This window comes from Nipponia nippon, unplaced genomic scaffold (genome assembly GCF_047370975.1).
Source record: "Nipponia nippon isolate SJK-2023a ecotype South Korea unplaced genomic scaffold, ASM4737097v1 scaffold_1, whole genome shotgun sequence".
Classification (NCBI taxonomy): Eukaryota; Metazoa; Chordata; class Aves; order Pelecaniformes; family Threskiornithidae; genus Nipponia; species Nipponia nippon.
The window spans coordinates 29960852-29982136 of NW_028262290.1; the positions used below are offsets into that span (position 1 = coordinate 29960852).

Here is a 21285-nt window from a genome sequence, read left to right on the forward strand (position 1 = left end):
AAATTAATGACTGAGGATGCAACCAAGTGCTCAGTGTCGAGACTGGGTCCATGATCCCACCTTACAGTCACAGCAGAGAGATAATCTGGGAAGCTGTTCCCAAAGGATTTCAGGCAACTGAGCATTTCTAGTCTTTTTCAGATGCGACCACTAGCTTTTAGCCCACATGCAGTACCATGCTAGGTCAATCTAATGTGAACACAGCATCTCCACATTAGGAGAATTACTGTGAATGATGTCTTCTTCTAAAGCTTATTTACATAACTCTATAAAAATAGTCAATATTTCAAAAAAGCGCTAACAGAAACTTTATGTACAATTGATTGCATGCATTACCGCTGCCAAAGACATTTTACTGGGAACATAAAAAAGATACCTAATACTACACTGCCCAAAGATAGACTTCAAATGAGGGGTGACTATTTTTTCCAAAACTAGAGCTGCAGGTGCTAGTTATAAAACTGCAGCCTTCACTGTAAAACTTGAATCTCTTAATAGAAAATACAAGACACATTCATAAAATCCATTTTTTTATTTTGATAAAATCCTTATAAATATCAAAGCACTGGATCAACTCCACTGTTTTCAATATATAAAAAACATAAAAAACTTTTGTTTCTGATATGAAGCAGTAGCCTTATCACTTTCTCCTCTCAGGCAAACAAACTTTATAACCTTCATGCAGTTTGTAAACATTTTGTTCATGTTCTGCAGCTACTCACATAACAGGGAAACATATCAGATCCAACACTAAGTCTAAAAAAGGGTGTGAAAACACGCAACACACTCCTGCTCTCTCCATGCACACTTTCCAGACATCCTCATTCAGAAAGAACCAGCCTGAGGTCTTTTCAGCTTCATTCTTCTCCCTATGCCAGAAAACAAAAAGTGCCTGCAGGTTTTTCCACCTTGGTTAATATTCGTACCTGCTGCCACTGCCAAATGTCTTTTATTTCTTCCATGGTCTATTTGTGTTCTTTCCTTCAGAAAACATTCAGAAGGCATTGAGAGGCCTTGCAGCAATAGTAGCTATATTCTGGGGAGGAGAAAACCAAAAAATCCACCTATCTTAAACAAAGCTAAAATATCTATGTCTCTATGTCTAATTTATTCAGTTATAAGAAGGTATATAAGGTCAATCCTGTTTGTTATTTCCCTCATATTTGTCCATCTAAGAACAAAAGATCTGCTGAGGCAAGAGGCACAGTCTATAAAACCTATGAAAAAGCAAATTCATGGAGAGCAGTTGTGGAAGATCAGTTTGGTCAGAAGTACCACAGAGGCTGGTGGTAGTCATTGCCCATGAAACCTCTAGCTGCCTTTTTCAGGTTTTCACTTGTAGTTCTCAGAGTCTGAGGGTAAATCTAATCCTATACTAAGCTACAGCCTATGGCAAGTTCATTAAAAATAATAAAAATAAATTTGGCATAAAACAAACAATTATATTCAGATAACAAAAGCTCTTGAGAGAAACAGGCTCAAGTCAATTCATACAGACGGACATTTCAACACATTGCTATTGAGGGCTGATCTTTTATTAGATATTGACTTGATTCTGATTTCTTTGGCTTGCTCTAAATGCTATCTTTGGTCTTGGAATGTAAGTGCAACCACCCAAGTTCAGCTATGACAGCAGAACTTCAGCCAGTGCCTAGGAGACATGGCATACCGGCGTAGTGCTGTGCTCCGCTGCAAGATGTGAGGTATGCAGCATGTGTCTCACACTGCAGCGTGCCACGTGTCTAGTACGAAAGAGTCTGGAGCAACAGCTACCCCTGCCTCCTGATTTTAAGTGGTAGGAGTCAGATGCTACATGGATATAGCATTACAGTTCCTTATTGTTCACCAAATGCAACAGACTGAGTTTAGGTATGAACGAACAGTTCCCTCTATGCCCTGCAGTTTTCAGGTTTCAGGACAATTTCATCAGTATATGTGGTAGAATTCAGGAATACGTAATCCACCTGACATGATCCCACAATATACAAAATCCTTACTATTTGCTTTTTTAAAAAAATTCAATCAGTACCTCATTACTGCTGCGAAGCAGTCAGAGCAACAGGATCATATAAATATCTGTTTTACTTAAATGCTGTTAGTCATTACTGCTTTTTGTAGGAAGTTAAGCGTGGTATTGCAGAAGTCAGCAATGAAACTATATCAGCCTTGAAATACTGTTTTCTTGAGAATTACACTGTGAAGTCTTATATAGAAGCTAAATGTTATGTTAGAGACCAGAAGAATAATCCCATAAGATCCTTTACTGCCATTAATATCAGGAATCCTGTTCAGTAATTTAGCGGCAAATTCTGGACAACTCCTTCACCACATCTGACCCTTACGATTAGCACTGCCCTCTGTGCCTGCAACACTAGTGCCTCAATGCTCCCAAACCAACGCACTCAAACAGTCAGACCTGTTAACATCGATGAACCTGCAACAACTCAGGACATAATTGCCTGTGAGAAATGACTGCATAGTAACCAATAATAAAACAACACCTATTCGTTACAACAACTCATAAGAAAAAAATCACAAAGTATATTAACTATTAAAATTAATTCAGCCTTTGGTTTCAGAAGGAGACTACTCTGGCTTTACTCCTTTAATTCCTTCTGACTTCTCGTCCCTTTAAAGGCTGGGGAGGCCGGTAGTTTCTCAGCAAGCAGCAGGCAACCTCATCCTCAGCAGTGCTCAGGAGGCTTCGGAATTTGGCTAGCTGCAATCAAGAGAGACATAAGGTTCAGCAGAAAACCCTCATGCTCATACTAATGAAAAAACATGCAGTAAATATTAAAGATACTTGCCGCCTTTTATCCACCAGGAAGAATGGAACTGTATTTTTCTATGGCATGTGGGGAATGGCAATTCCACCATTTCTGTCCTTGCAAATTAAAAACGACGACTACCAAGAAAATCTCCCAAAATATGTGTCAGAATGAAACTGTGCATAAGGATTATTTGTTTCCTGTATTCACACTTTGTCTTCCACAACCTGATCTAAACCGAAGTTTTCTATATTCTTTAGTTTGATTTTACAGTTTGGAGACTTGGAATGTTTGGTGCCAAAAATTACATTTCTTATGTGCACCTGTGTACATCTTCTTGTTCAGAGTATATTCACAATTAACCTGGAATAATAGCTGTGGCGCTGTAGAAAGCTTCTGTAATTAGCACTTTTGATATATTAAACATGTACTCAAACCAGGAGAGATTCAAAACTTTTCCCTTGTGGAGACACAGAACAGGCAGTTATTCATACCTCAGCGTAAGCTTCTCTGCTTAAGCTGATCTCAGCAGAAACCCAGATCAGCGCTCCATGTTTAATCTCAGGAAACTGGAGTCTGTATTCTGACCTGAAGTTCAGTATTTTTTCTAATTTCTAATATTTCCAATATTTACTATTTCTATATACCACCTTACTTCCCTTCTTGATTACCAAGTGTAGGACAGTACAAAAAGAATTCCGTTATAATAGAGCATTTAGTTATATGGAAGATTGCATCTTAATTGCATTAAAAGCAAAAAAAAAAAGTCAATACTATCTTACTCCACCCCATTCTAAAGCTAACATTTGTAATTCAGGCTCCCTGCGAGTTTCTAAAAACGTAAAATTTATTTTTAGTTTCTGTCAACCTGAAAAGTGCACCAAAAAGTAGGTAATTAACTGTAAAGCCCCAAAGAAACACAAACTTGAGGAATAAAATTAAATGGCAAAAAAGTATCAGTCATGGTGATGACTGATCAATCACAATAGTGGACACTACTAGAAACAAACACCTTTAACTATATCCATGCTTATATATATATATAATATATATATAGCACATTTATACTTTAATACAGAAGATATAGCTACAGTCTATGAAAAATAACTAGTAAAGAATCACTGTACTTGACACCGTTTCCGACACTGTGTCCTCTGAACCTGTTACAGATGGGTGTTTTCCTACAGTATTTCACATTTTAGAATATATTAACTATAGATCAGCCCAAATAAGAACCTTTTAACCTGACCAGTGGCTTGTCTTTGGGAAGTTCATATCTTAACACAAATTTTCAATCCCAGACCCATACACAGTGCAATGAGTCTTACAAAGTCAGACTGAGGGGAGTGGAGAAGACAGACAGATGAGAAAAATGGATGCACTGAGCAAATACATGACTTCAAATCAGTTACAAACAGAATTTAAGGTCTCCTGACTAACAAGCATCCCATTCCGTGGACTGTCTTAACATTTTGTGCAAAGACTGAAGTCACCATTTCTAGTCAATATGTGACATAGGGTGTTGAATTTTCTGAGGTATTTGTAAAATTGACCATGGATGAGACAAATGCTGTGGTACAAAAATATTAAGGTTCACAGTGTGCCCAGAATATTGATAACATATTGCAGGTGATGTACTTAACAACATCCAATATTAGAAGCTATAATCTGACATACTTCAGCATCTCCAGTGGGAAAATCTCCTTATACTTAAGATGATCAGCCCACTGGGTGTCACTGTTGCAACATTAATATATAGCCTGAAGCTTAATTTAACAAGAAATGTAAGCAGCCTCTTTTATGTGGTATCACACTTTCCCTAAGATAGCCTAATATAAAACCCAACTTATTATGATTGTATTTGCTTTTCATAATTCTAGTATATTCACCAAGGTTTACATATCTGGAATGCAAGAAGAAATTTACTATTGATCTGCCAAATAAAAATGTCAGAGAAGAGGTTTGAGCAGGATGCGCAAATCACTGAATCGAGTAGAATTCTAGAATTTCTTAGCATCATCAGAAACCTTTTTTTCTGTAAGTTCCTTGTGGGTTATTTTTGACTGTTAATTTTTAGAGTATGCAGATTCTTTTTAAAAAATGGATAATAAATAGCTGCAACAAGAAGTCATGATAAATGATAGATACATTTTGCCCTTTGAAAATTTGATAAGGTATGCAATGTCAAGGTCTGCAAAAGAATATGTTTTTGGGTGGCATTTACCATTTGAAGTCTTACAAAAGCAACAATTCTATAGCAGTGAAAAATAATCAAAAAATACCTGTTCAGAACAAACACTTATGGGCTCTCTCAGAACAATCCAGATGACACTTTCAAGAAGAGGTGGAACAGTGAGAGAGCCAAAGTAAGTCCAGTAGTCCAGGGACTTGGGAAGCAGACAGCTAGGATCGAAGTTTGTGAATAGTGCTCTTTTACCCTGGAAAATTTAAAAAAAAAAAAAAGCTCATTGTGGTTCTAGATTAAATATATTTAGAAAATTATTTCTTACACAAAGCTAAAAAAAAAAAAAAAGAAAAAAACAGTGCAATATCATTTACAAGCAAGAGGCCAAGGTAAATCATGCCAAAGGAGGCAGAGCTTGTTCCACTATGGAGTGGGCTGGCAGCATCCTGGATGATCACTGCAGGTGACCCAATGCCCTTCTGATGTGGCCTTACCTCTCTGACAGCTTTGCTGCTGCTATCCTGGATATGCTATCCTGGTGCTGTCCTGCCAGCAGGACACCACCAAAGGCATCATGTTAGCATAGGCTCCCCGTAGTTACAAATGACCATGGGATGGAGGTTGGAGGGAGAGGTGAGAAGACGTTAGACTGTCAATGTGGTCTCTATGGGGCTGGGGGAGTAACCCCACAGGTTACTGCCACCTGCTCCCCTTCCCATTCACTCCTCCCATGCCCATGGGTTACTACTTCTCCCTGTTCAGGCTACCAGGCCAGAGATGCCTGTATGAAACATGATGCTGGCTGATCTCTCCCACACATTCAAAGGCGTATTTCTCACCCTGTACCGCAGCAAAACAGGGGAGGAAACTTTTCCCTTATCTTTTTCGCAGCTTTCCATAAAGTATGTTCTTCTCCTGTTAATATTCTCATAGCAACAGATTTGTCAGAGGTTAGGTTCTGTGAGGAATTAGCTTTTTTCCTCTGATCTCTTATTGTATAAAAACTATTCTTTGTCTGCTTGGTTTTTAACTTTCCTAACAAGGATGCTCCTAAACTGTCCCAAATTAGAGTTAGATATGGATAGCTATGAAACTAGGACTGGGGAACATGAAGGTGAAGGAAGTAGCAGCCAGGTTACCAAAAAACCAAAACAACAAAAACAACGACCAGTATTAGTATTCTTTTAGAAGCATTTGTTCACCTTGATTCTGATGGTGTCCAAGCGGTCAGTAATCTTCTTCAGCTGAGGGTTGCATTCACCAATCTATTAACACCAGAGAGAAGAAAGAAATACTTCAGTTCCAGAGAAAAACAGTAAAAATAAATGATCAAAAAGCAAATGCATACTCAAACTATTTTATATACCTCTACTTAAGTGAGTGTGAGATCTGGTGGGTTTTGTGAGTACAAGCCTGTGACTTAGAAATAGTCCTTAGAAATAGTACTGGTCATAAAGAAGATCCACTCCCTTGCTGACAGTATTTGTTCTGGCTACTTATAGTAATTATTTCAGCTACAAAAGACCCACAAACTTTACACTGCAGGGGAATAAAAGCAATTTATTTTTCATGTTTTGTATGCAGGATATTAAAAGTTTCAGGCTTACATCTGAAATTTAAATTGCTTATAACAGTGAAAACATCATTTTTATGTATCCCAAGCAGAATTTCTGTGCTAAAAAATCCAGTGAAACTTTTCTTAATTCATTATAATGTAAACTGGAAAGACAGAATTACTGTAGCAGTTCATTGCAGCTGCTGCATGTAATGGCTCACTGACTGCGCCTGCGCCAGCTCTAGCTGTGCCCAGGAAGCTGTGGCAGCCAGGCAGAAACCACAGTTTTGACCAAAGCCCTATCCTTTGTCATGGATTGTATAAATTCTTCGTCTTCTTCTTCATACAGAAGGCAGTGAAGCTGTTGCAAGAGTTGAGTTTCATCTTAGAATTGGTGCAGGAGACAAAGAGGTATATAACAATTACAAGGAAATTCTTCAGATTCTGGGTTTTCCTTTTTCATTTTTCAGAAGAAACTATCAGCTCAGAAACAAACTGTTAAAGAAGCATTCAAAACAAATCAGATCGCCCTTGTTAGTCAAGCACAAGTTATCAGGATCCATATAGAGGCAGCTGAATTAAGTTCCACATCTTATGTTGTACAGGAGTGCAGACTGTGCAAACTGAAGAGCCTCACTGTCTTGAAAATCTATTAATCTGATATTTTTAACCTTCAAGCAAGCACAGCTTTCTATACTGGAAAGTAAACAATATGAAGGAAACAGTATAATTTAATGCCCACATAAAACAACTATCTCTTTAGCAATAATTATACCAACTATAAAGGGTAGCTACAAAGAAGATGGAGACTCCCTTTTTACAAGGAGTCACATGGTGAGGACAAGGGGTAACAGGTACAAGTTACTCCCAGGGAGATTCTGATTGGACACAAGAGGAAAATTTTTCACAATGAGAACAGTCAATCATTGGAATAATCTCCCCAGGGAAGTGGTTGACTCCACTATGCTGAACACGTTTAAGACTCAGCTGGACAGGGTGCTGGGCCATCTCGTCTAGACTGTGCAAATTCTTGCCTAGAAAGGTTGGACCAGATGATCCTTGAGGTGCCTTCCAACCTGGTATTCTATGATTCTATGATGATTCAACTATCATCATTACCTCTTTGGTCTCATAATGCAGGTTTATTAGGAGGGCTGAGACATTTTTTTCTTACCTTCAGAAATACTGCCATGACTGCTAATCCATCTGACTGACGAGCTGCCTCAACAAAACTGGAATACTTTTCTGAGTTCCAGTGGACCACGTGAAGCTGAAAAGCAAGAGACACAGACAGCATCAACTCCCGCTGAACTCAAATAGTCACAAACTAATACTACAACTTTACTGGTTTTCATACTCTACTTTGCTCTTCTGTATTCAGAGCCATTCAGTTTTCTAACTGCAATTATTTTTTGAAATTCATAAATATATAGTTCAGACAAATGGCAAAAAGCATTTCCAGTGGCTGGGATTATTCAAAATTTGGCAGCAATCCGCACACTACAGTGCCTGGCAAACTGCTGTTGGGTCCCCAGATTTTGAACAGAGAAGCTAAGAGAAGATATCCCATGGTTATATAACTAAAGCTTTTAAATCCATTTTTAGTACAGCTGATTTTAAAAACTGATTGAAAATCATGAGAATGTTATTAGTTGCTCCTCTTTTTCCTTAATCAAGCTTTCAGTAACATTAATCAGCCACATCAGCTAGAAAACAGGCAGAGGAACACACATTAAACTTGCACTGACCCCTTTTCCCTTGTTTAGTTTAAGCTGAACATCAAAATTCCATTTTTGATACTTTCCAAATGTCACTTTCTATGATTACCAGTAGTTAGGCACTTACAAGCAGCTTGATTATCTCAGGTTTGGGCATTTGCATTTCCAACATGCATTTTTCTGGAACTGTCCTGTGGTAGTTCCTTAAGCATCTTAAAGACACCACCTAGCCAGGTGGGGAAAGGAAAAGCCTGTGACGTCTACCCCCATACCACCTCAGTCCCTCCTGCTAAGCCAGGTTTTCTAAATCCTGGCCACGCTCCACAGCAGGAGCTCCTGGTTCCCGGGAAGCACCAGGACATCCCAGCCTTGAGCAACGGTCCAACTGCCAAACTGGAGAGAGCACAAACACACACTGCTTAAGACTAAGTACTTCGCAAACATTAATTACTCTCACAAGTCCTCAGCGGATTAGTAAATCTTACTACCCATAGTTTTTAGATGAGGAAAGAGAGGCTCAGAAGCAGGGCATGGGATTGGCTTTTCTAAAATTGGTGACCATCTTTTCAGACTTTGAACTTTACTCTCTAGGAGTGCTGAAAAGCAGCTCCACTGAATGACTTAAACTGGGATGAACCCTCGAAAAAAAAGGCTTGCTTTTGGAATACAGCACTTCAAGACCTCTAAAGTAAGAGCAATTTAGGAAAGCTGGAACTTGCTTTAAAGGCTTTTTATGGGAAGCAACATTGCTGCATGGTTGAAATAAGGATCTAGGAGTGTGAAGATTTTGACTCTAAATCTGAATCCTTGCCTAACCTCTACGAGTTTTAATTTTCCAAATCTGTAAAACAGAGGCGTTACTTGGTGTTACAGGGTAATATTAATGTTTGTTAAGCACTTGGACTCTAAAGTGCTGAAAATGACTTCCAGCAAGTAAGGAACCCCACTGAAATCAATAATAATACATGTATGCTTACGATGAAACACACGCTGGGTCACAGCTTCAGAGATCCTTGAAGGAAAGTTGCTAAAAATATTATAAATTAAACAGGGAGGAGAACACAGTCCACTAAACCATTCTCAGGTGCATTAGTATCCTGGAGCTCAATAGTGCCTGCACCACTCAGTATTATAAGTTCACAAAAGCTACATGTAACAACTTTTAAACAATTGCATTTTTACATACACAAAAAGGAAACAGATACTCTCCATCAGAATTGACTTTTATTGTGGATTTTAAAAAAAGAAAAAAAACAATAAAGAACAAAAAGCAAAATTCCTGCAACTAAATAAAGCCCACTCCCACTCCCTCATAGCTTTGGCAAAAAAAAAACCAAACCAACCCCCCTAAAAACCAAAACCCCCAAACAAACAGAGCTATGAAACACTTTTGGGTACAGCCCCATTCTCAACGGCTTGTGACTTCTCTTTAAGGAATATATCCCGTCTTACCACCGCTCTGTCACTGCAGCTTGTGAAGAGACCTTGATCAGACCATACGTTGTCACAAAGAATGGAGGCATGGATCCCTTCTGCTTCCCGGTGGGATTAGGGGGCTGAACCTTGCAGTCTTCTTTACCTGTACACCACTTCTTTCTTCAACTCGGTTGATGCTTTTTCTTGAAATCTTACACATCTTCCTTATGAAGGTGAGCACTGAAACCATCTTCATGTCTCCTTCTGAGGTATTTTCTTTTGTGTGAACAGTGCTCAGAAGCCTTGATCTTAATTCTGGGTTTCTTATCCCAAAGCCAAAGTGACATCTAGAGAGCTTCTTGTGGAGGGTTACCCGACCAACAGGTAACGGAAAGGTTTTTAGACTGGCTAGAAATTCAGAGATATTTTCTCCTTCCATTTGGTTTCTTAGATGGGAAACATATATATATTTTCTCAGCTAGAAATTTGGTTTTGGTACTTAATGGTTTTAAAGCACCTCTATTAATTCTTTATATTCCATCTCACCTGGTTCCTGTGGAAAACATAAGCCTTTAAACACTGCAAATGTCACTTTTCCCCATTAGTCTTAGAAAACTGTTTTTTTTTCTGACCACTATCTCTAATAGCATTTCCAGTAACATCTGATCACACCACTGTGCATACATTTCATTTTTTTTCTTCTTTAGTATTATGTATTTTATTTGTCCATTACCATTTATTTTTATACTTTTTACTTCTTTTTAACCCCAGAAAACTCTTCCACTGTCTTAACTATGTGTTGTTAAGGATCTCAGTCTCATCAAAATACTCCACGTTACTTCCATTTGCAAAGAGGAATCGGATACTGAATACTTTGTACTGTAGACTACTCAAACGCACCGAGGGAGCCAGAGCAGGAGTGAACTCTCCGTGCCAGAGCAGAGAGTGCATTTCTCCCTGTGGCACGCTGCCTCCACTGAAACGCAGTACCTCCACAGACAGCAGGCACCCCACAGATATTAAGATGCGGTTCTCAAAGTCATAACCATCACATTGCTAAATGCACCACAAAATGCAACACTCCTAAATCTTGCATAAACTTTACATTGCACTGGCCCCAAACCAAATAATTCTGTGGTTTGTAACTGAAGCTGACTTTGAAAATATTCTCCAAGGAAGAGACAGTGAAAGACAAAGTTTAAAATAACTCTTGAACATTAAATCTTGCTCTTATCAAGCTCTTGTCTTCTGTACTCCTTTTTTAATCCTCTCCAAAGCTTTCAAATAGGTTCTCCTTTGAGAAAGGCCCAAACATGCAACACTTCAGGAAGACTGCTTGTCTTTTGATAAATGGGGGGAGAATGAAAAGCGGGCAGAGGAGGGGCAACATCATTCTTACAACGGAAAACTAGTCACAAGCTTAGAGGTACAGATGACTCCATGTAAAGCCTTACCTCTGCCGCATACTTCATCCCATCCACCGCGTGCTCGGAGCCGGCTTCGTCGTTGGACCCCCAATGGAAGTGAATCTGGCGCAGCCTGTAGGTCCCGCTGAGCGGCCCCCCGGTCAGCACTGGAAACCCAAGCAGAGGGAAAGGCTTCACTGCAGGAACGGGAGCCACCACTCTCATCCTCTAACCTCACACCAGACTTCAGTCTTCAGACAGTCCCCTACTCCTTCTCAAAAGCTGTCTCAGATGGCTTCCCATTTCTTTGAAGTACTACAGAAACCCTCACTTGTCCAGGATATGACTTTCAAAATTGCCTTTATATGTAGACTAGTGGGTTATGGCCCACTAAAAGGTATGTTGTTATTACCAGGTTTGTCTTGCTATGGGCTGGATATTTCTCAGAAGATGGTTTGCAAGTGGTTTCCTCTCTTGAATGTATTTAAAAGAATCACAGAGAAATTAAGCTTAAAATACAGGTTTTATGAATAAAGGGGATGATCAGAAAAATACAATGTTAACTGAATTTCTTCTCCTCTTTGAAATTTGGGGGAAAGTAGGTGGAGCTTAAAAAAATTTTCAAGGCTCTTTCCTTCATTTGCAACTAGATCCAGCTACATCAGATTGAAGTCTGAGAAAAAGGAACATATATTAACATAAATAAAATGAAGCCAACACTACATATGCATTGTACTACTGCAATATTACTGACACTTAACTAGCTATTTATTTCAACTTAACACGCATATGGGTGGGCTTTTCATTGTTTTGCTTTTGCAAGTGCTCATCTTTTGCTGATCAGAGTTGGAACCAAAACATCTCTGCACAGAGACTTGAATGTGAATCACATTCAGAAAGACTCCTTATTCACCATAAAACAAATCACCCCACTCTCCTTGCTCCATATCGCCTCTGAGGGATTGGGAATTAGTCTGGGCTGGTTTACTGGCTCATTATAGAGTTTTTAAGGGGAGAGGATGGAAGCTTTAACCAGATGGCTTTTAAATTAAGAGCACCAGGGAGACCAATAGTCATTTTTTGTGTCTTCTAGGTTTAGTCCAAAACCTAAACTTTGTTAGGAACAAAATACCACCAAATAAAGATAAAAGAAGAATTTCTTAAGCTGCTTATCTGCTAACACAAGTAGCCTGGCTAATGAAAAGGAACTGGAACTGTTTATTTGTGGGGAAAATTATTTGACCTCCTTAAAACTTCAACTCAAAAACATGCTTTTACAGAGCCTATAAACCTAGTGAACAAAGGGGATGGGGAAGTGACACTCCTAAAACAAATTCCTTCTTTCAAGGACTGAAAACTTGGAGGCAAATGATCCTAGAAATGTGTAAAGATCAGTGTTCTAACTGGTTGAGGGAAAACAATTACATAGAAATGCATCAGCATTCAATGAAATACGAAAATTGAATATGAAAATATGAAAAATGGCCTGATGATGCATTTGTACCACATGATACAGTGATGGTAAAACCCTTCCATTTCAACAGCAATTAAGGAAGAGGTTAGTCAGAAGCTATTTAAGGCAAATACCAGTATCTTAAAGTTTGAAAAGAGCTGGAAGAAGAGGTCTTTGAAACATCAATAGACCAATTTCAGAGAACGGAGCTAATGTGGTACCAAAGCGGATAAACAGAATTACACAAACAGTTACAGACTTGACAGGCTGGTTTCAATGCTGGCCAAAGTGAAGAAATAGTTCATATGGAAGTCAGTTAATAATGTATTAAAAGATGCCAATGTATTTATTACCAATTAATTTGATTTTTTTTTTTTTTTCAGAAAACCACCATATGTCAGGAGTGCTTACTTCACAGGGGTGCCCCAGAGGCCAAATTTTGGCCCTAGAAAATTCAGTATTTTTTGATCAATGACCTGAAAGAAAACAAAAACATTACTGATAAAGTTTGTCAGTGACAAATACTAGGGAAAATAGTGAATAACTCAGTTTATGGATGCAGAAGGATTTGAATTCTTTGATAAGTAAGGCATGATAATGGCCAAAATGTAAAGCCATGTATGTGGACTGAAGAATCTAGTCCATATATAGAAGATACAGAGTCTCCTGAAGGAGACTGGGGATTACATTTGTTAATAATCTGATCAACATCTGTCAGTGCTTTGTCATGACATGAACTATATCCTTGGATATATGGCCTGAGGAAAGCAGTAAGAGGATCACATTACCACTGCTTTGGTACCATTGTAAGCCTACAGAAATACTATGTCAGGCCCTGTCACTTCATGGATGGAGTTAGAAAGTGGAAGAGGTTCTTGGTGTATTCATATTCATATTCATATTCATATTTATTATTTAAAAAAAAAAAAAAGAAAAGGAGTTTAAAGGCTGAGTTGATCTAACTCACACCAGAAATAAAGTGTGATTTTGATTTTTTTAATTGTGAGAGTAATTAACAATTAGAACAACTTACCAAAGGTTGTGGTAGGTTCGTCATCGCTGGAAATTTTGAAATCAAGATTGTATGTTTTTCTAAGAGATGTGCTTTAGTTCACCCACGCCTACTAGGCTTGAAGCAGAGATTAATTCTGGGAAATCCTGTGGCATCTGACACACACGAGGTCAGACCAGATCACTGACGGTCAGCTGATGGCTTTCAGACAACATCCAATGTTGCTTGTATTGACAGGAAATTTAAGAATTAAACTAAGACTGTCTGGGAAAGCAATGTGCGATGTTGTCTCCATCTAGGTGTCTCCCTGTTGCTACTACAAGCCAACAGTTCCTCAGGACTAATGAACAGGGTGATCACAAATTAGTCCCCCTCTGGCTTTGACCCTTGTGAATGCACCATATAGGCTTGGATCCTCAGCTAAGCCTCATGCAACCACAAGAGGATTTTATTGCTCATAGAAACTGCACTCCTACAGTTGCAAGGGGAGGTGTGCTAGCTTGCCTACCATCCAAGAGAAGGTTTTAAAGATGAAGGCACTAACATTACAAAGACTGTGCTAAACCAGAGAACTTCTAACTAAGAATTATTGCTTGCAAAAAGGGAAACTACATACTCCTAGAAAAGACTGGGATGATAACACTTTTCAGAGAAGAAAAGGGATCAATTGGGATATATTTCATTTGTTCTCTATTGGCTCTTTCCTGACACAAGAAGTCCAAGTATGGATTGTAAAGGGGAAAAATATATATAACCAAACCTGCAGCTAAAGTCAGATAAGAGACTTGAGCGATTCGGTTGGAATGAACCTGTAATGAGACACAAAGGATTCATCTGCAGTGAGAGAGAGCAGCATTTGAAAAATTGTACACAACACTGTTCAAACAGGTGGGCTGGCACTATCTAGCTGGTTGGGGTAGATCAAACCATCCCTGTGAAAAGGGAATCTTATAACTTTCTGAGAAATGCAACCTTGAACTCGTGTCCAAATATGTTCCCGCATTGTATCATGCTGAAAGACAGGGAAGAAAGGAATCTCTCATCCGGAGGAGCAAAGCCTTATTGTTTATGAGAAGTTCATACCTGGCAGTGAGACATGCTCAGGCTGTATGCACTCTACTGAGGAAACGGTGGAAGAAGACACAGTGCAACAGGAAAGGAACAAACCTGATTTGTTGACGGTGTCATCAAACTCAACACTGGTGGAATGCCCGTTGTTAAGGATGATTTTAGCAGAAGCCGGATCGTAATTGGGATTTAGAGGACGAAGAGAGGGATCATACTTGGTTTCCTCAGTTTTGATGTCAATGGGTGACTGACGGTCTCCATTAGCGACAGGAAAAACCTCCTTCCAGTGGGCAGGCCCTGCAACGCATTGGAAGAGAAGTTTAAACTGATGGCAACGCCCTGCTTCATGTGAAAGAAGACTCTCCTTGAGTTGTTCTTGTCTGCATCCTTAAAAAGGGTGCATCAGAAAAACACAGATCAAAATATTCAGCTACTTTTGCTGCACCACATTGCACCGGCAGCTCTCAGGGCCCCTTTATCTACCTTGCACGGTGTATCTAACTGTATGTGGCCTTTGAACAAGGCCATATGCAATAGGTAGCTATTTAATTATTCACAATTAAGACTCAACAACACATACCCAAAAAATGCTCATTCAAATCAAGCATCCTGTATCCAACAGGCACTGTGCCCCAATAAATATTTGACATGCCATTTTTGCCTAATATCATGTCTCATTATGTCTTAAAGGATTACCTCTTATCTATCCAAAATCCTTGCTTTAAGTGTTTTTTATACCTTAGTCATTGGCTGCAAAAGACCTGAGAACACATCTTCTACTGACTATGCTGAATGAGACTGGAAGATGTTAAAAAAGATAAAAAGGCTGAGTGCTGTGTGGGCTCTCCTGGGGCCTGATGGCAGTGCCCGTAACCTAAGCATTGGTGCACAACTGAACACCTCCTCCCAACCCATCAACCCTGCAAACTAGCTGTCACAACCCAAGAGAGAGTGTCACCCTCTAACCATAAAGTCCACACACACACATGCACACACGTACACATACACACCCACTAGTATAGTGCTGACGAAATCAGCAAAGAACATGAACACTCAGGACAGTGGTGCCTGCACGAGGTTTGGATTTCTACCACCACCTGCTGATAAATGACAGTAGATCTTCCAAACACAGACTCGCACCACCATCTACCAGAGTTAGCCAGAAATTAAAACACTAAAGCAGCTGTTAATCAATACTAGTGATCTCCAATTAACCTTCCTCTCTCCATGCAAGCTAAGCCAAAAGTCAGCTGAAAAGCATTGTCTCTGTAAATCAAAAATATGGATATGAGAAAAATGGCAAATGTCACTCTAAAACAGTAAAAAAGCTTCATTGATGAGATGTGTTAGGTGTCTATTCTTATCTACTAAACATCAGAGAGTCCTCATTAAGAATATATGTGCCACTGTTGAACCATATTTGAATAACAAACAATGCAGAAAGAGGCCAATAGAAGAAAAACAGGAACAATAAGTTGCTTGGGGAATATGTTCTATAAGGTAAAGACAGCAAATATGGTTTAGGATGGAAAAGAGGGTAAGGGAAAAGGGAAAAGTCAACAGGGCTAATGAGAGCATAGCACTTGTTTTTCCTCCAGGCTTATCATGGCTAAGAAGCATAATAAATAACTAAGAGAGCCTGGATATAAGAAAAACTTAAATATGAGCATCAGAACCTGATCTTGTAAAATCTGCATCACTGGAAATCCCATAACTCCCTATACTGAAGGTAACTGATCTCAGTCTAAAAATCAGCCTGTTGGTTTGGGTCTTTCTGGATGGCTTAGCACTTAAATAAACATGATGACAAAAAAGGATTAAAAGGTACTGCGCTGTGATTAATAGCCTAACATCAAAAGTTGTCAGACAGTTTTCTCTCCTTGACTTCAATAAAAGTGAATATAGCTCAGAAACTCACAGGTGCTCAAATAACCCAAGCGCCCCAGCAGTAAATCAGGGAGGGAAGCGTCTCACGGCGCCGTGGGGAAGCAGCTTGCACAGCCACCTGGGCAGAGCCTCACTCTCCTCTGAGCAGCACCAAAAAATGGGAGAGGGAAGGAGTAGCTTGTAAAGACCAGCCTAAGAATTAAACCTCAAGTAGAACAAAGGCAAGGGCCTTCAGTCTTGAGTTTGTTAAAAAGTCCTTTTGTTGACGACTTCATTAACTAAACTCATTAAGCAAACCGCTTCTAAGGCAGAAGATAAAAATCCTACTGGTTTGAAATATAAAGCTGTTTAAACTTAATTCTTCTCACTTCACAAATGGACATCAAAGCTATTAAATATTTTAATTGCATACAGTTTAGTATATGATATAATTTTAATTGTGTTTAGATCCTAGTACTTTGTAGTTAGAGATGCAATGCACAATTCTATTAATTGAAGAAGCACCACTCCATCATTTATGCCTAACTAACTGCTGTGATTTAGGATGCTTAGAAAAAGATTATTGCTACTTAATTTTAATGCTTAGGATATTCCTAACCTGAGGAAAGGCAAGATATATTTATGTGCTTAACTACTTGGTCCTATTGCTCCATCTCAGCAATAACTATAGTTATTGTACAGTAAATAATAAGAATGATTTGCCTTCATAAATAATATGTGCTAAAAAGAGGATCCAAGGCTTTGATTCTGGCATTAGCTAATTATTCAACAATAAACTTCAGTTCTAAAAAGACATTGTACCTGCTTTTGTACTTGTTCTTAGCTTGGGTGACCAAACTCATCTTTTGCTTTGGTGATTAAACATCTGTCAGTAACACAAGACTGCCAGATATCTGACCTTTCAAAATATACAGGAAAATATCAAGAAACTTCAGCTCAATTTTGTACCGCTTCGTTATATCAAGTGGTATTCCTTACTAGATTATCTACCAGCAGTCTAATACAATTATCATACTCTTGCCACTCTGTGAAAGCTGTGGCTCAATTCATTACTATGGACTCCATCCCAAAGCAAACTTTGTGTATGACCGCTGGAAAATAAGCTATTACAGTTGGAAGAGATGCTCAAATGCATGTCACACAATCAGATTCAAGCCAGTGGGATCTCCAGGGTGAAAATTTCTTCTGAATTTGGACCTGAATTATATGCCTCCATCGCAACATAACATACAGTTTAATTTTCTAGATATGTACTTTAAGACATACCCAGAAAAGTGTAACTCAGTGATTCACCTCCCTTCATTTTTTAATTTACTAAGGGAATGTGATCAAATACTCCAATTTTTGAACTTACGAAATCCCCTCCTGTTGATGGGAAAATGTTCTTGTGCTAGAAGAGATTACCTAGTAGCTCTGAACAATCAAAGCTGTTGTGAGTGAGATTTAGGACAAAAAACTAAACCATCTGCTCTGAAGATTGCATGCCTTTATTTTGGACACACCGCTGTCACTTTTAGATTAGACTATCGCTACTTATGGTACCCACCAGCATTGCACACATTCAATTCATGAACTAGATCTCATAAGAAAGGCAGTTACGAGTTTGTCGGGAAATGCAACTCGCTATAGCACCTAAGAGCGGTGCTTTTTTACCCAGTTGGAGTTAAAGGTGATGAGTTTCATCAAAAAGCTAGACTGACTCGAAACAAACCTAGCGGAGACATCACAGGATACGGTTCAGTTGCATTGAGCCTCTATACTTCCATAAATAGAGTATGTACAGGTGAAAAAGTGGATTCTTTTTTTGGACACTTTGCTATTACATGCAGAAAGTTTATTAGTTTAGTATGGTCTGACCTTTGCAGGATCACATCCTCATTTATTCCTAAAGAGAATCCTTTGCCCAGTTTATCATATACAAAATGCTTAAATTTATAAAGTTAGGTTTGCAAGTAATTTAGTTGCAGATTAGGTTACAATAAGATTAGCTCTAATAAAAAAAATTGGAACTTCATAATGGGTAAAATTAAGTGCCATTTTTTAAAGCAGACAGCAAAATTATGTCATTATTCTTAGGGAGAAAAAAACAGTAATAAGGAATTTATATCCCTTTTTATTTACAAAACTCCTCAATGTTATAGTTGTAACTAGACCAAGAGACATTTTTGCAATAAACCACAATACACATAAGTACTTTCCATATATTTTATTAAACAAAGAGTAAACAGAAGGCAATTGATTCTCAATTTGCCTTTTAACTAAGGCAATTCCCCAGTTAACTAAGGGGACTGTTTCTGTGAAGGGGTGAGAACGTTTCTCTCTTCACAGGAACCTTGAGCAGCTAAGAAAAGCGTGCATGATGCCACCCTGAAGCCAGTTTTCAAGATCTCAGTATTACACCTCCATACATAAGCACCATCAAAACTGTGAGGCAAGGACGGTGGCAAGAAAGCAAAGGCCAAGGTTTGCATAGACATAAAATAATGCCTCTTTGCATTTCAGAAATACATGCATCAAAGCAGGGGAGAACATTTAATTCTGTGTATACCAGTCAGACCATGTCCTTATACATAGATATACCATATGTGCAGACATGTATGTGTAACATTTGACAGTTTACTTTATGCACAGAATGATTTATGTTGCGATTATTATGGCTAAGGGGCAAATGAATTTTCACCCGGTTTAAAAAAAAAACAGTGCTTTTATCACTGCAAGTAACAAATGCAGAACTCAGAGTGAACACAGCTGTCTTTCCAACTCTTTATGAAATCAACTTTAATATATGACTACACCAAATTTAATTAATTTCACTTTGTTGCTACCTCCTTAGTTGCAAAAGCTAAACTTAGTCTCAGGGAAACCATTCAGGGCCATGCAGGGCAACAAAACTTCTCGAGAATTAGAGCCATCTCCTGCATATGCTGTTCAGCAAAACAAGAAACAAAGCCAATAAAATAAATGCATAAAAAGAGAAAAAGCTGAGAAACGAAACTGATGCTAGGGAAGAGCAGTGAAGTGTTGGATATCCACGCCTCTCTCCATGAGTCCCCTGGGAGAGGCAGGGGCAGGGGGATGGACTGATGAGGAACTACCCACCCCAGCTGCTGGGGGCTCCAAGAGAGAGAGAGAGAGAGAAAGCCAAACTCCACCCCAAATATGTTATCAGCCAGTAAACAGAGTCTTATAGGCACAATGGGGCCTCAAGCAAGGTCCAGGGCCACCCCGATAGAAACTGTGGTGGCCTCCCCTTCCTAGAAGTTGAGAATAGCAAAAGGAGGAGTGATAGGATAAGGGAGGGAGAGCGGGCTTCTTATCTGGACAGTGCAGGTGAAGTCCACAACACTCTCAGAAAACATATGGAGAAACAAATTTGAAAAACAACACCCATTTACGTCTTCAGGGGAGGGGTAGAGTAGACTGCACAACCATAGATAACACGCCTAATCATTGCAACATTGCTGCGATCCACCACCACCCAGTTTTTCAGGAAAAGTATATCCATCCAGAAAAGATTGAACAAAAGGACCAGGCGGAAAGGCAGTACTTGTGCAAACAGTATTCCAAACTCCAAGTAATAACATAAACGAAGCATACTTCTATAGGCATTAGTACATACAAATACATAGCTTTCTCCTTTTACTGTCACGGTGTTTTATTTCTTTGTGTATTACAACAGACAACGTAAGTGATTCCATTTACTTTATCAGAGCTGACTCCCCAATTTACAAAAGCACTTTCATTTCTACTTGCATGATTTGTGAGCCGGTCTGCACACAGGAGCGGCGTTTGCATGACTTACAATGCAAAACAGAGGAAAGTCTTTAAGCCTGCTGATGAGCACTTCTTGGGACTTCAAAGACCGACAAGATTAAGGAAACCATGAAACAAGTGAAATCCAAAAGCATCTCCTCCTAGGTGCATAGTTACACATTCAAATGACCGATTCTAGTACCTAGTATTTCCCACCGCGTAACAGAAGCAGAACATAGCCGGAGTCAGAGAGGCGCTGCCGATACAGCAGCTCTGATCGGTGGGACCGTCTAATAAATACTCGATACGTTCACTCAACTGCTTACCTATACGAGCAAACGAAATCCCTACAGGGAACGAGACCCACGAATTTTTCCAACTCAGAGCCAACCCCCGACCCGACTCTGGCAGGCGATGCTGCACGCATGAAACACCTCTCTCAGCAGCCAGCCTTGCATCATTTCGAGACAAAAATCTGCCCGGTCTCACGTTGCAAAGCCTCGACAGCATTTCAGCTCATTCGGCTTGCTCGGGAGCTGCCGAAGCCGGCTGCGGGAGGTGCCCTCGGGGCTGCCTCCGCTGCCCGCCGCGGGAGCGGCCGCTCCGACCGCCCCGCAGGGAGCACCGCGACCGCGGCCGCCACCGGCCCCTCGCCCTCCGCCGCCCCCCTACCGTTGTGCTCGTCGTATCCCCAGTGCAGCATGGCTCTGGTCTCCTGCCGGGACGGGATGGGACGGGACGGGGCTGGTACGGGAGAGGCGGCCGCGCTGTCACCGCCGCCCGCTTTGAAGGCGACGGGCGGCGACGCCCCGATGCTCGGGCGCCGATAAGGCGCCTGCAGCGCTCCGCGCCCGCGCAGCCCGGCCCCGGCCCCATCCCCATCCCCATCCCTGCCGCTTCTCGCCCCCAGCTCTCCGCCGCCCGGCGTCCCCGCAGCGCCGCGCCGTCGGGGCGGCCCGGGGGCAGCGGCCGGCTGGCAGCCGCGGTGCCACCTCGCAGGGCACCGCTCCAACAGGGTAAAGCTGTTTCCCCGCCGTCAGCCGCCTTCCCGCCAGGGCCGTGAG

At 40.2% G+C, this 21285-nt stretch overlaps 1 protein-coding gene across 4 annotated transcripts; it reads right to left on the reverse strand.

Annotated features, from left to right (window-relative positions):
* Positions 1–517: 517 nt before the first annotated feature.
* LOC104022783 (carbonic anhydrase 13) lies at positions 518–21061 on the reverse strand. Of its 4 annotated transcripts, none has more exons than XM_087750638.1 (9): positions 20894–21061; positions 14681–14878; positions 14274–14322; positions 13535–13560; positions 11097–11215; positions 7683–7778; positions 6156–6218; positions 5051–5206; positions 518–2719 (listed from the first exon to the last, which is right to left on the reverse strand). In XM_087750638.1, exons 1-9 carry the CDS (start codon positions 20922–20924, stop codon positions 2606–2608), a joined length of 852 nt encoding a protein of 283 aa, XP_087606764.1. In that variant the 5' UTR covers positions 20925–21061; the 3' UTR covers positions 518–2605. The 4 variants fall into 4 exon arrangements, with proteins under 4 accessions (XP_087606764.1, XP_087606745.1, XP_087606767.1 ...); XM_087750619.1 differs by lacking the exon at positions 20894–21061 and adding an exon at positions 20548–20847; XM_087750641.1 differs by lacking the exons at positions 13535–13560; positions 14274–14322.
* Between the last annotated feature and the right edge of the window lie 224 nt (positions 21062–21285).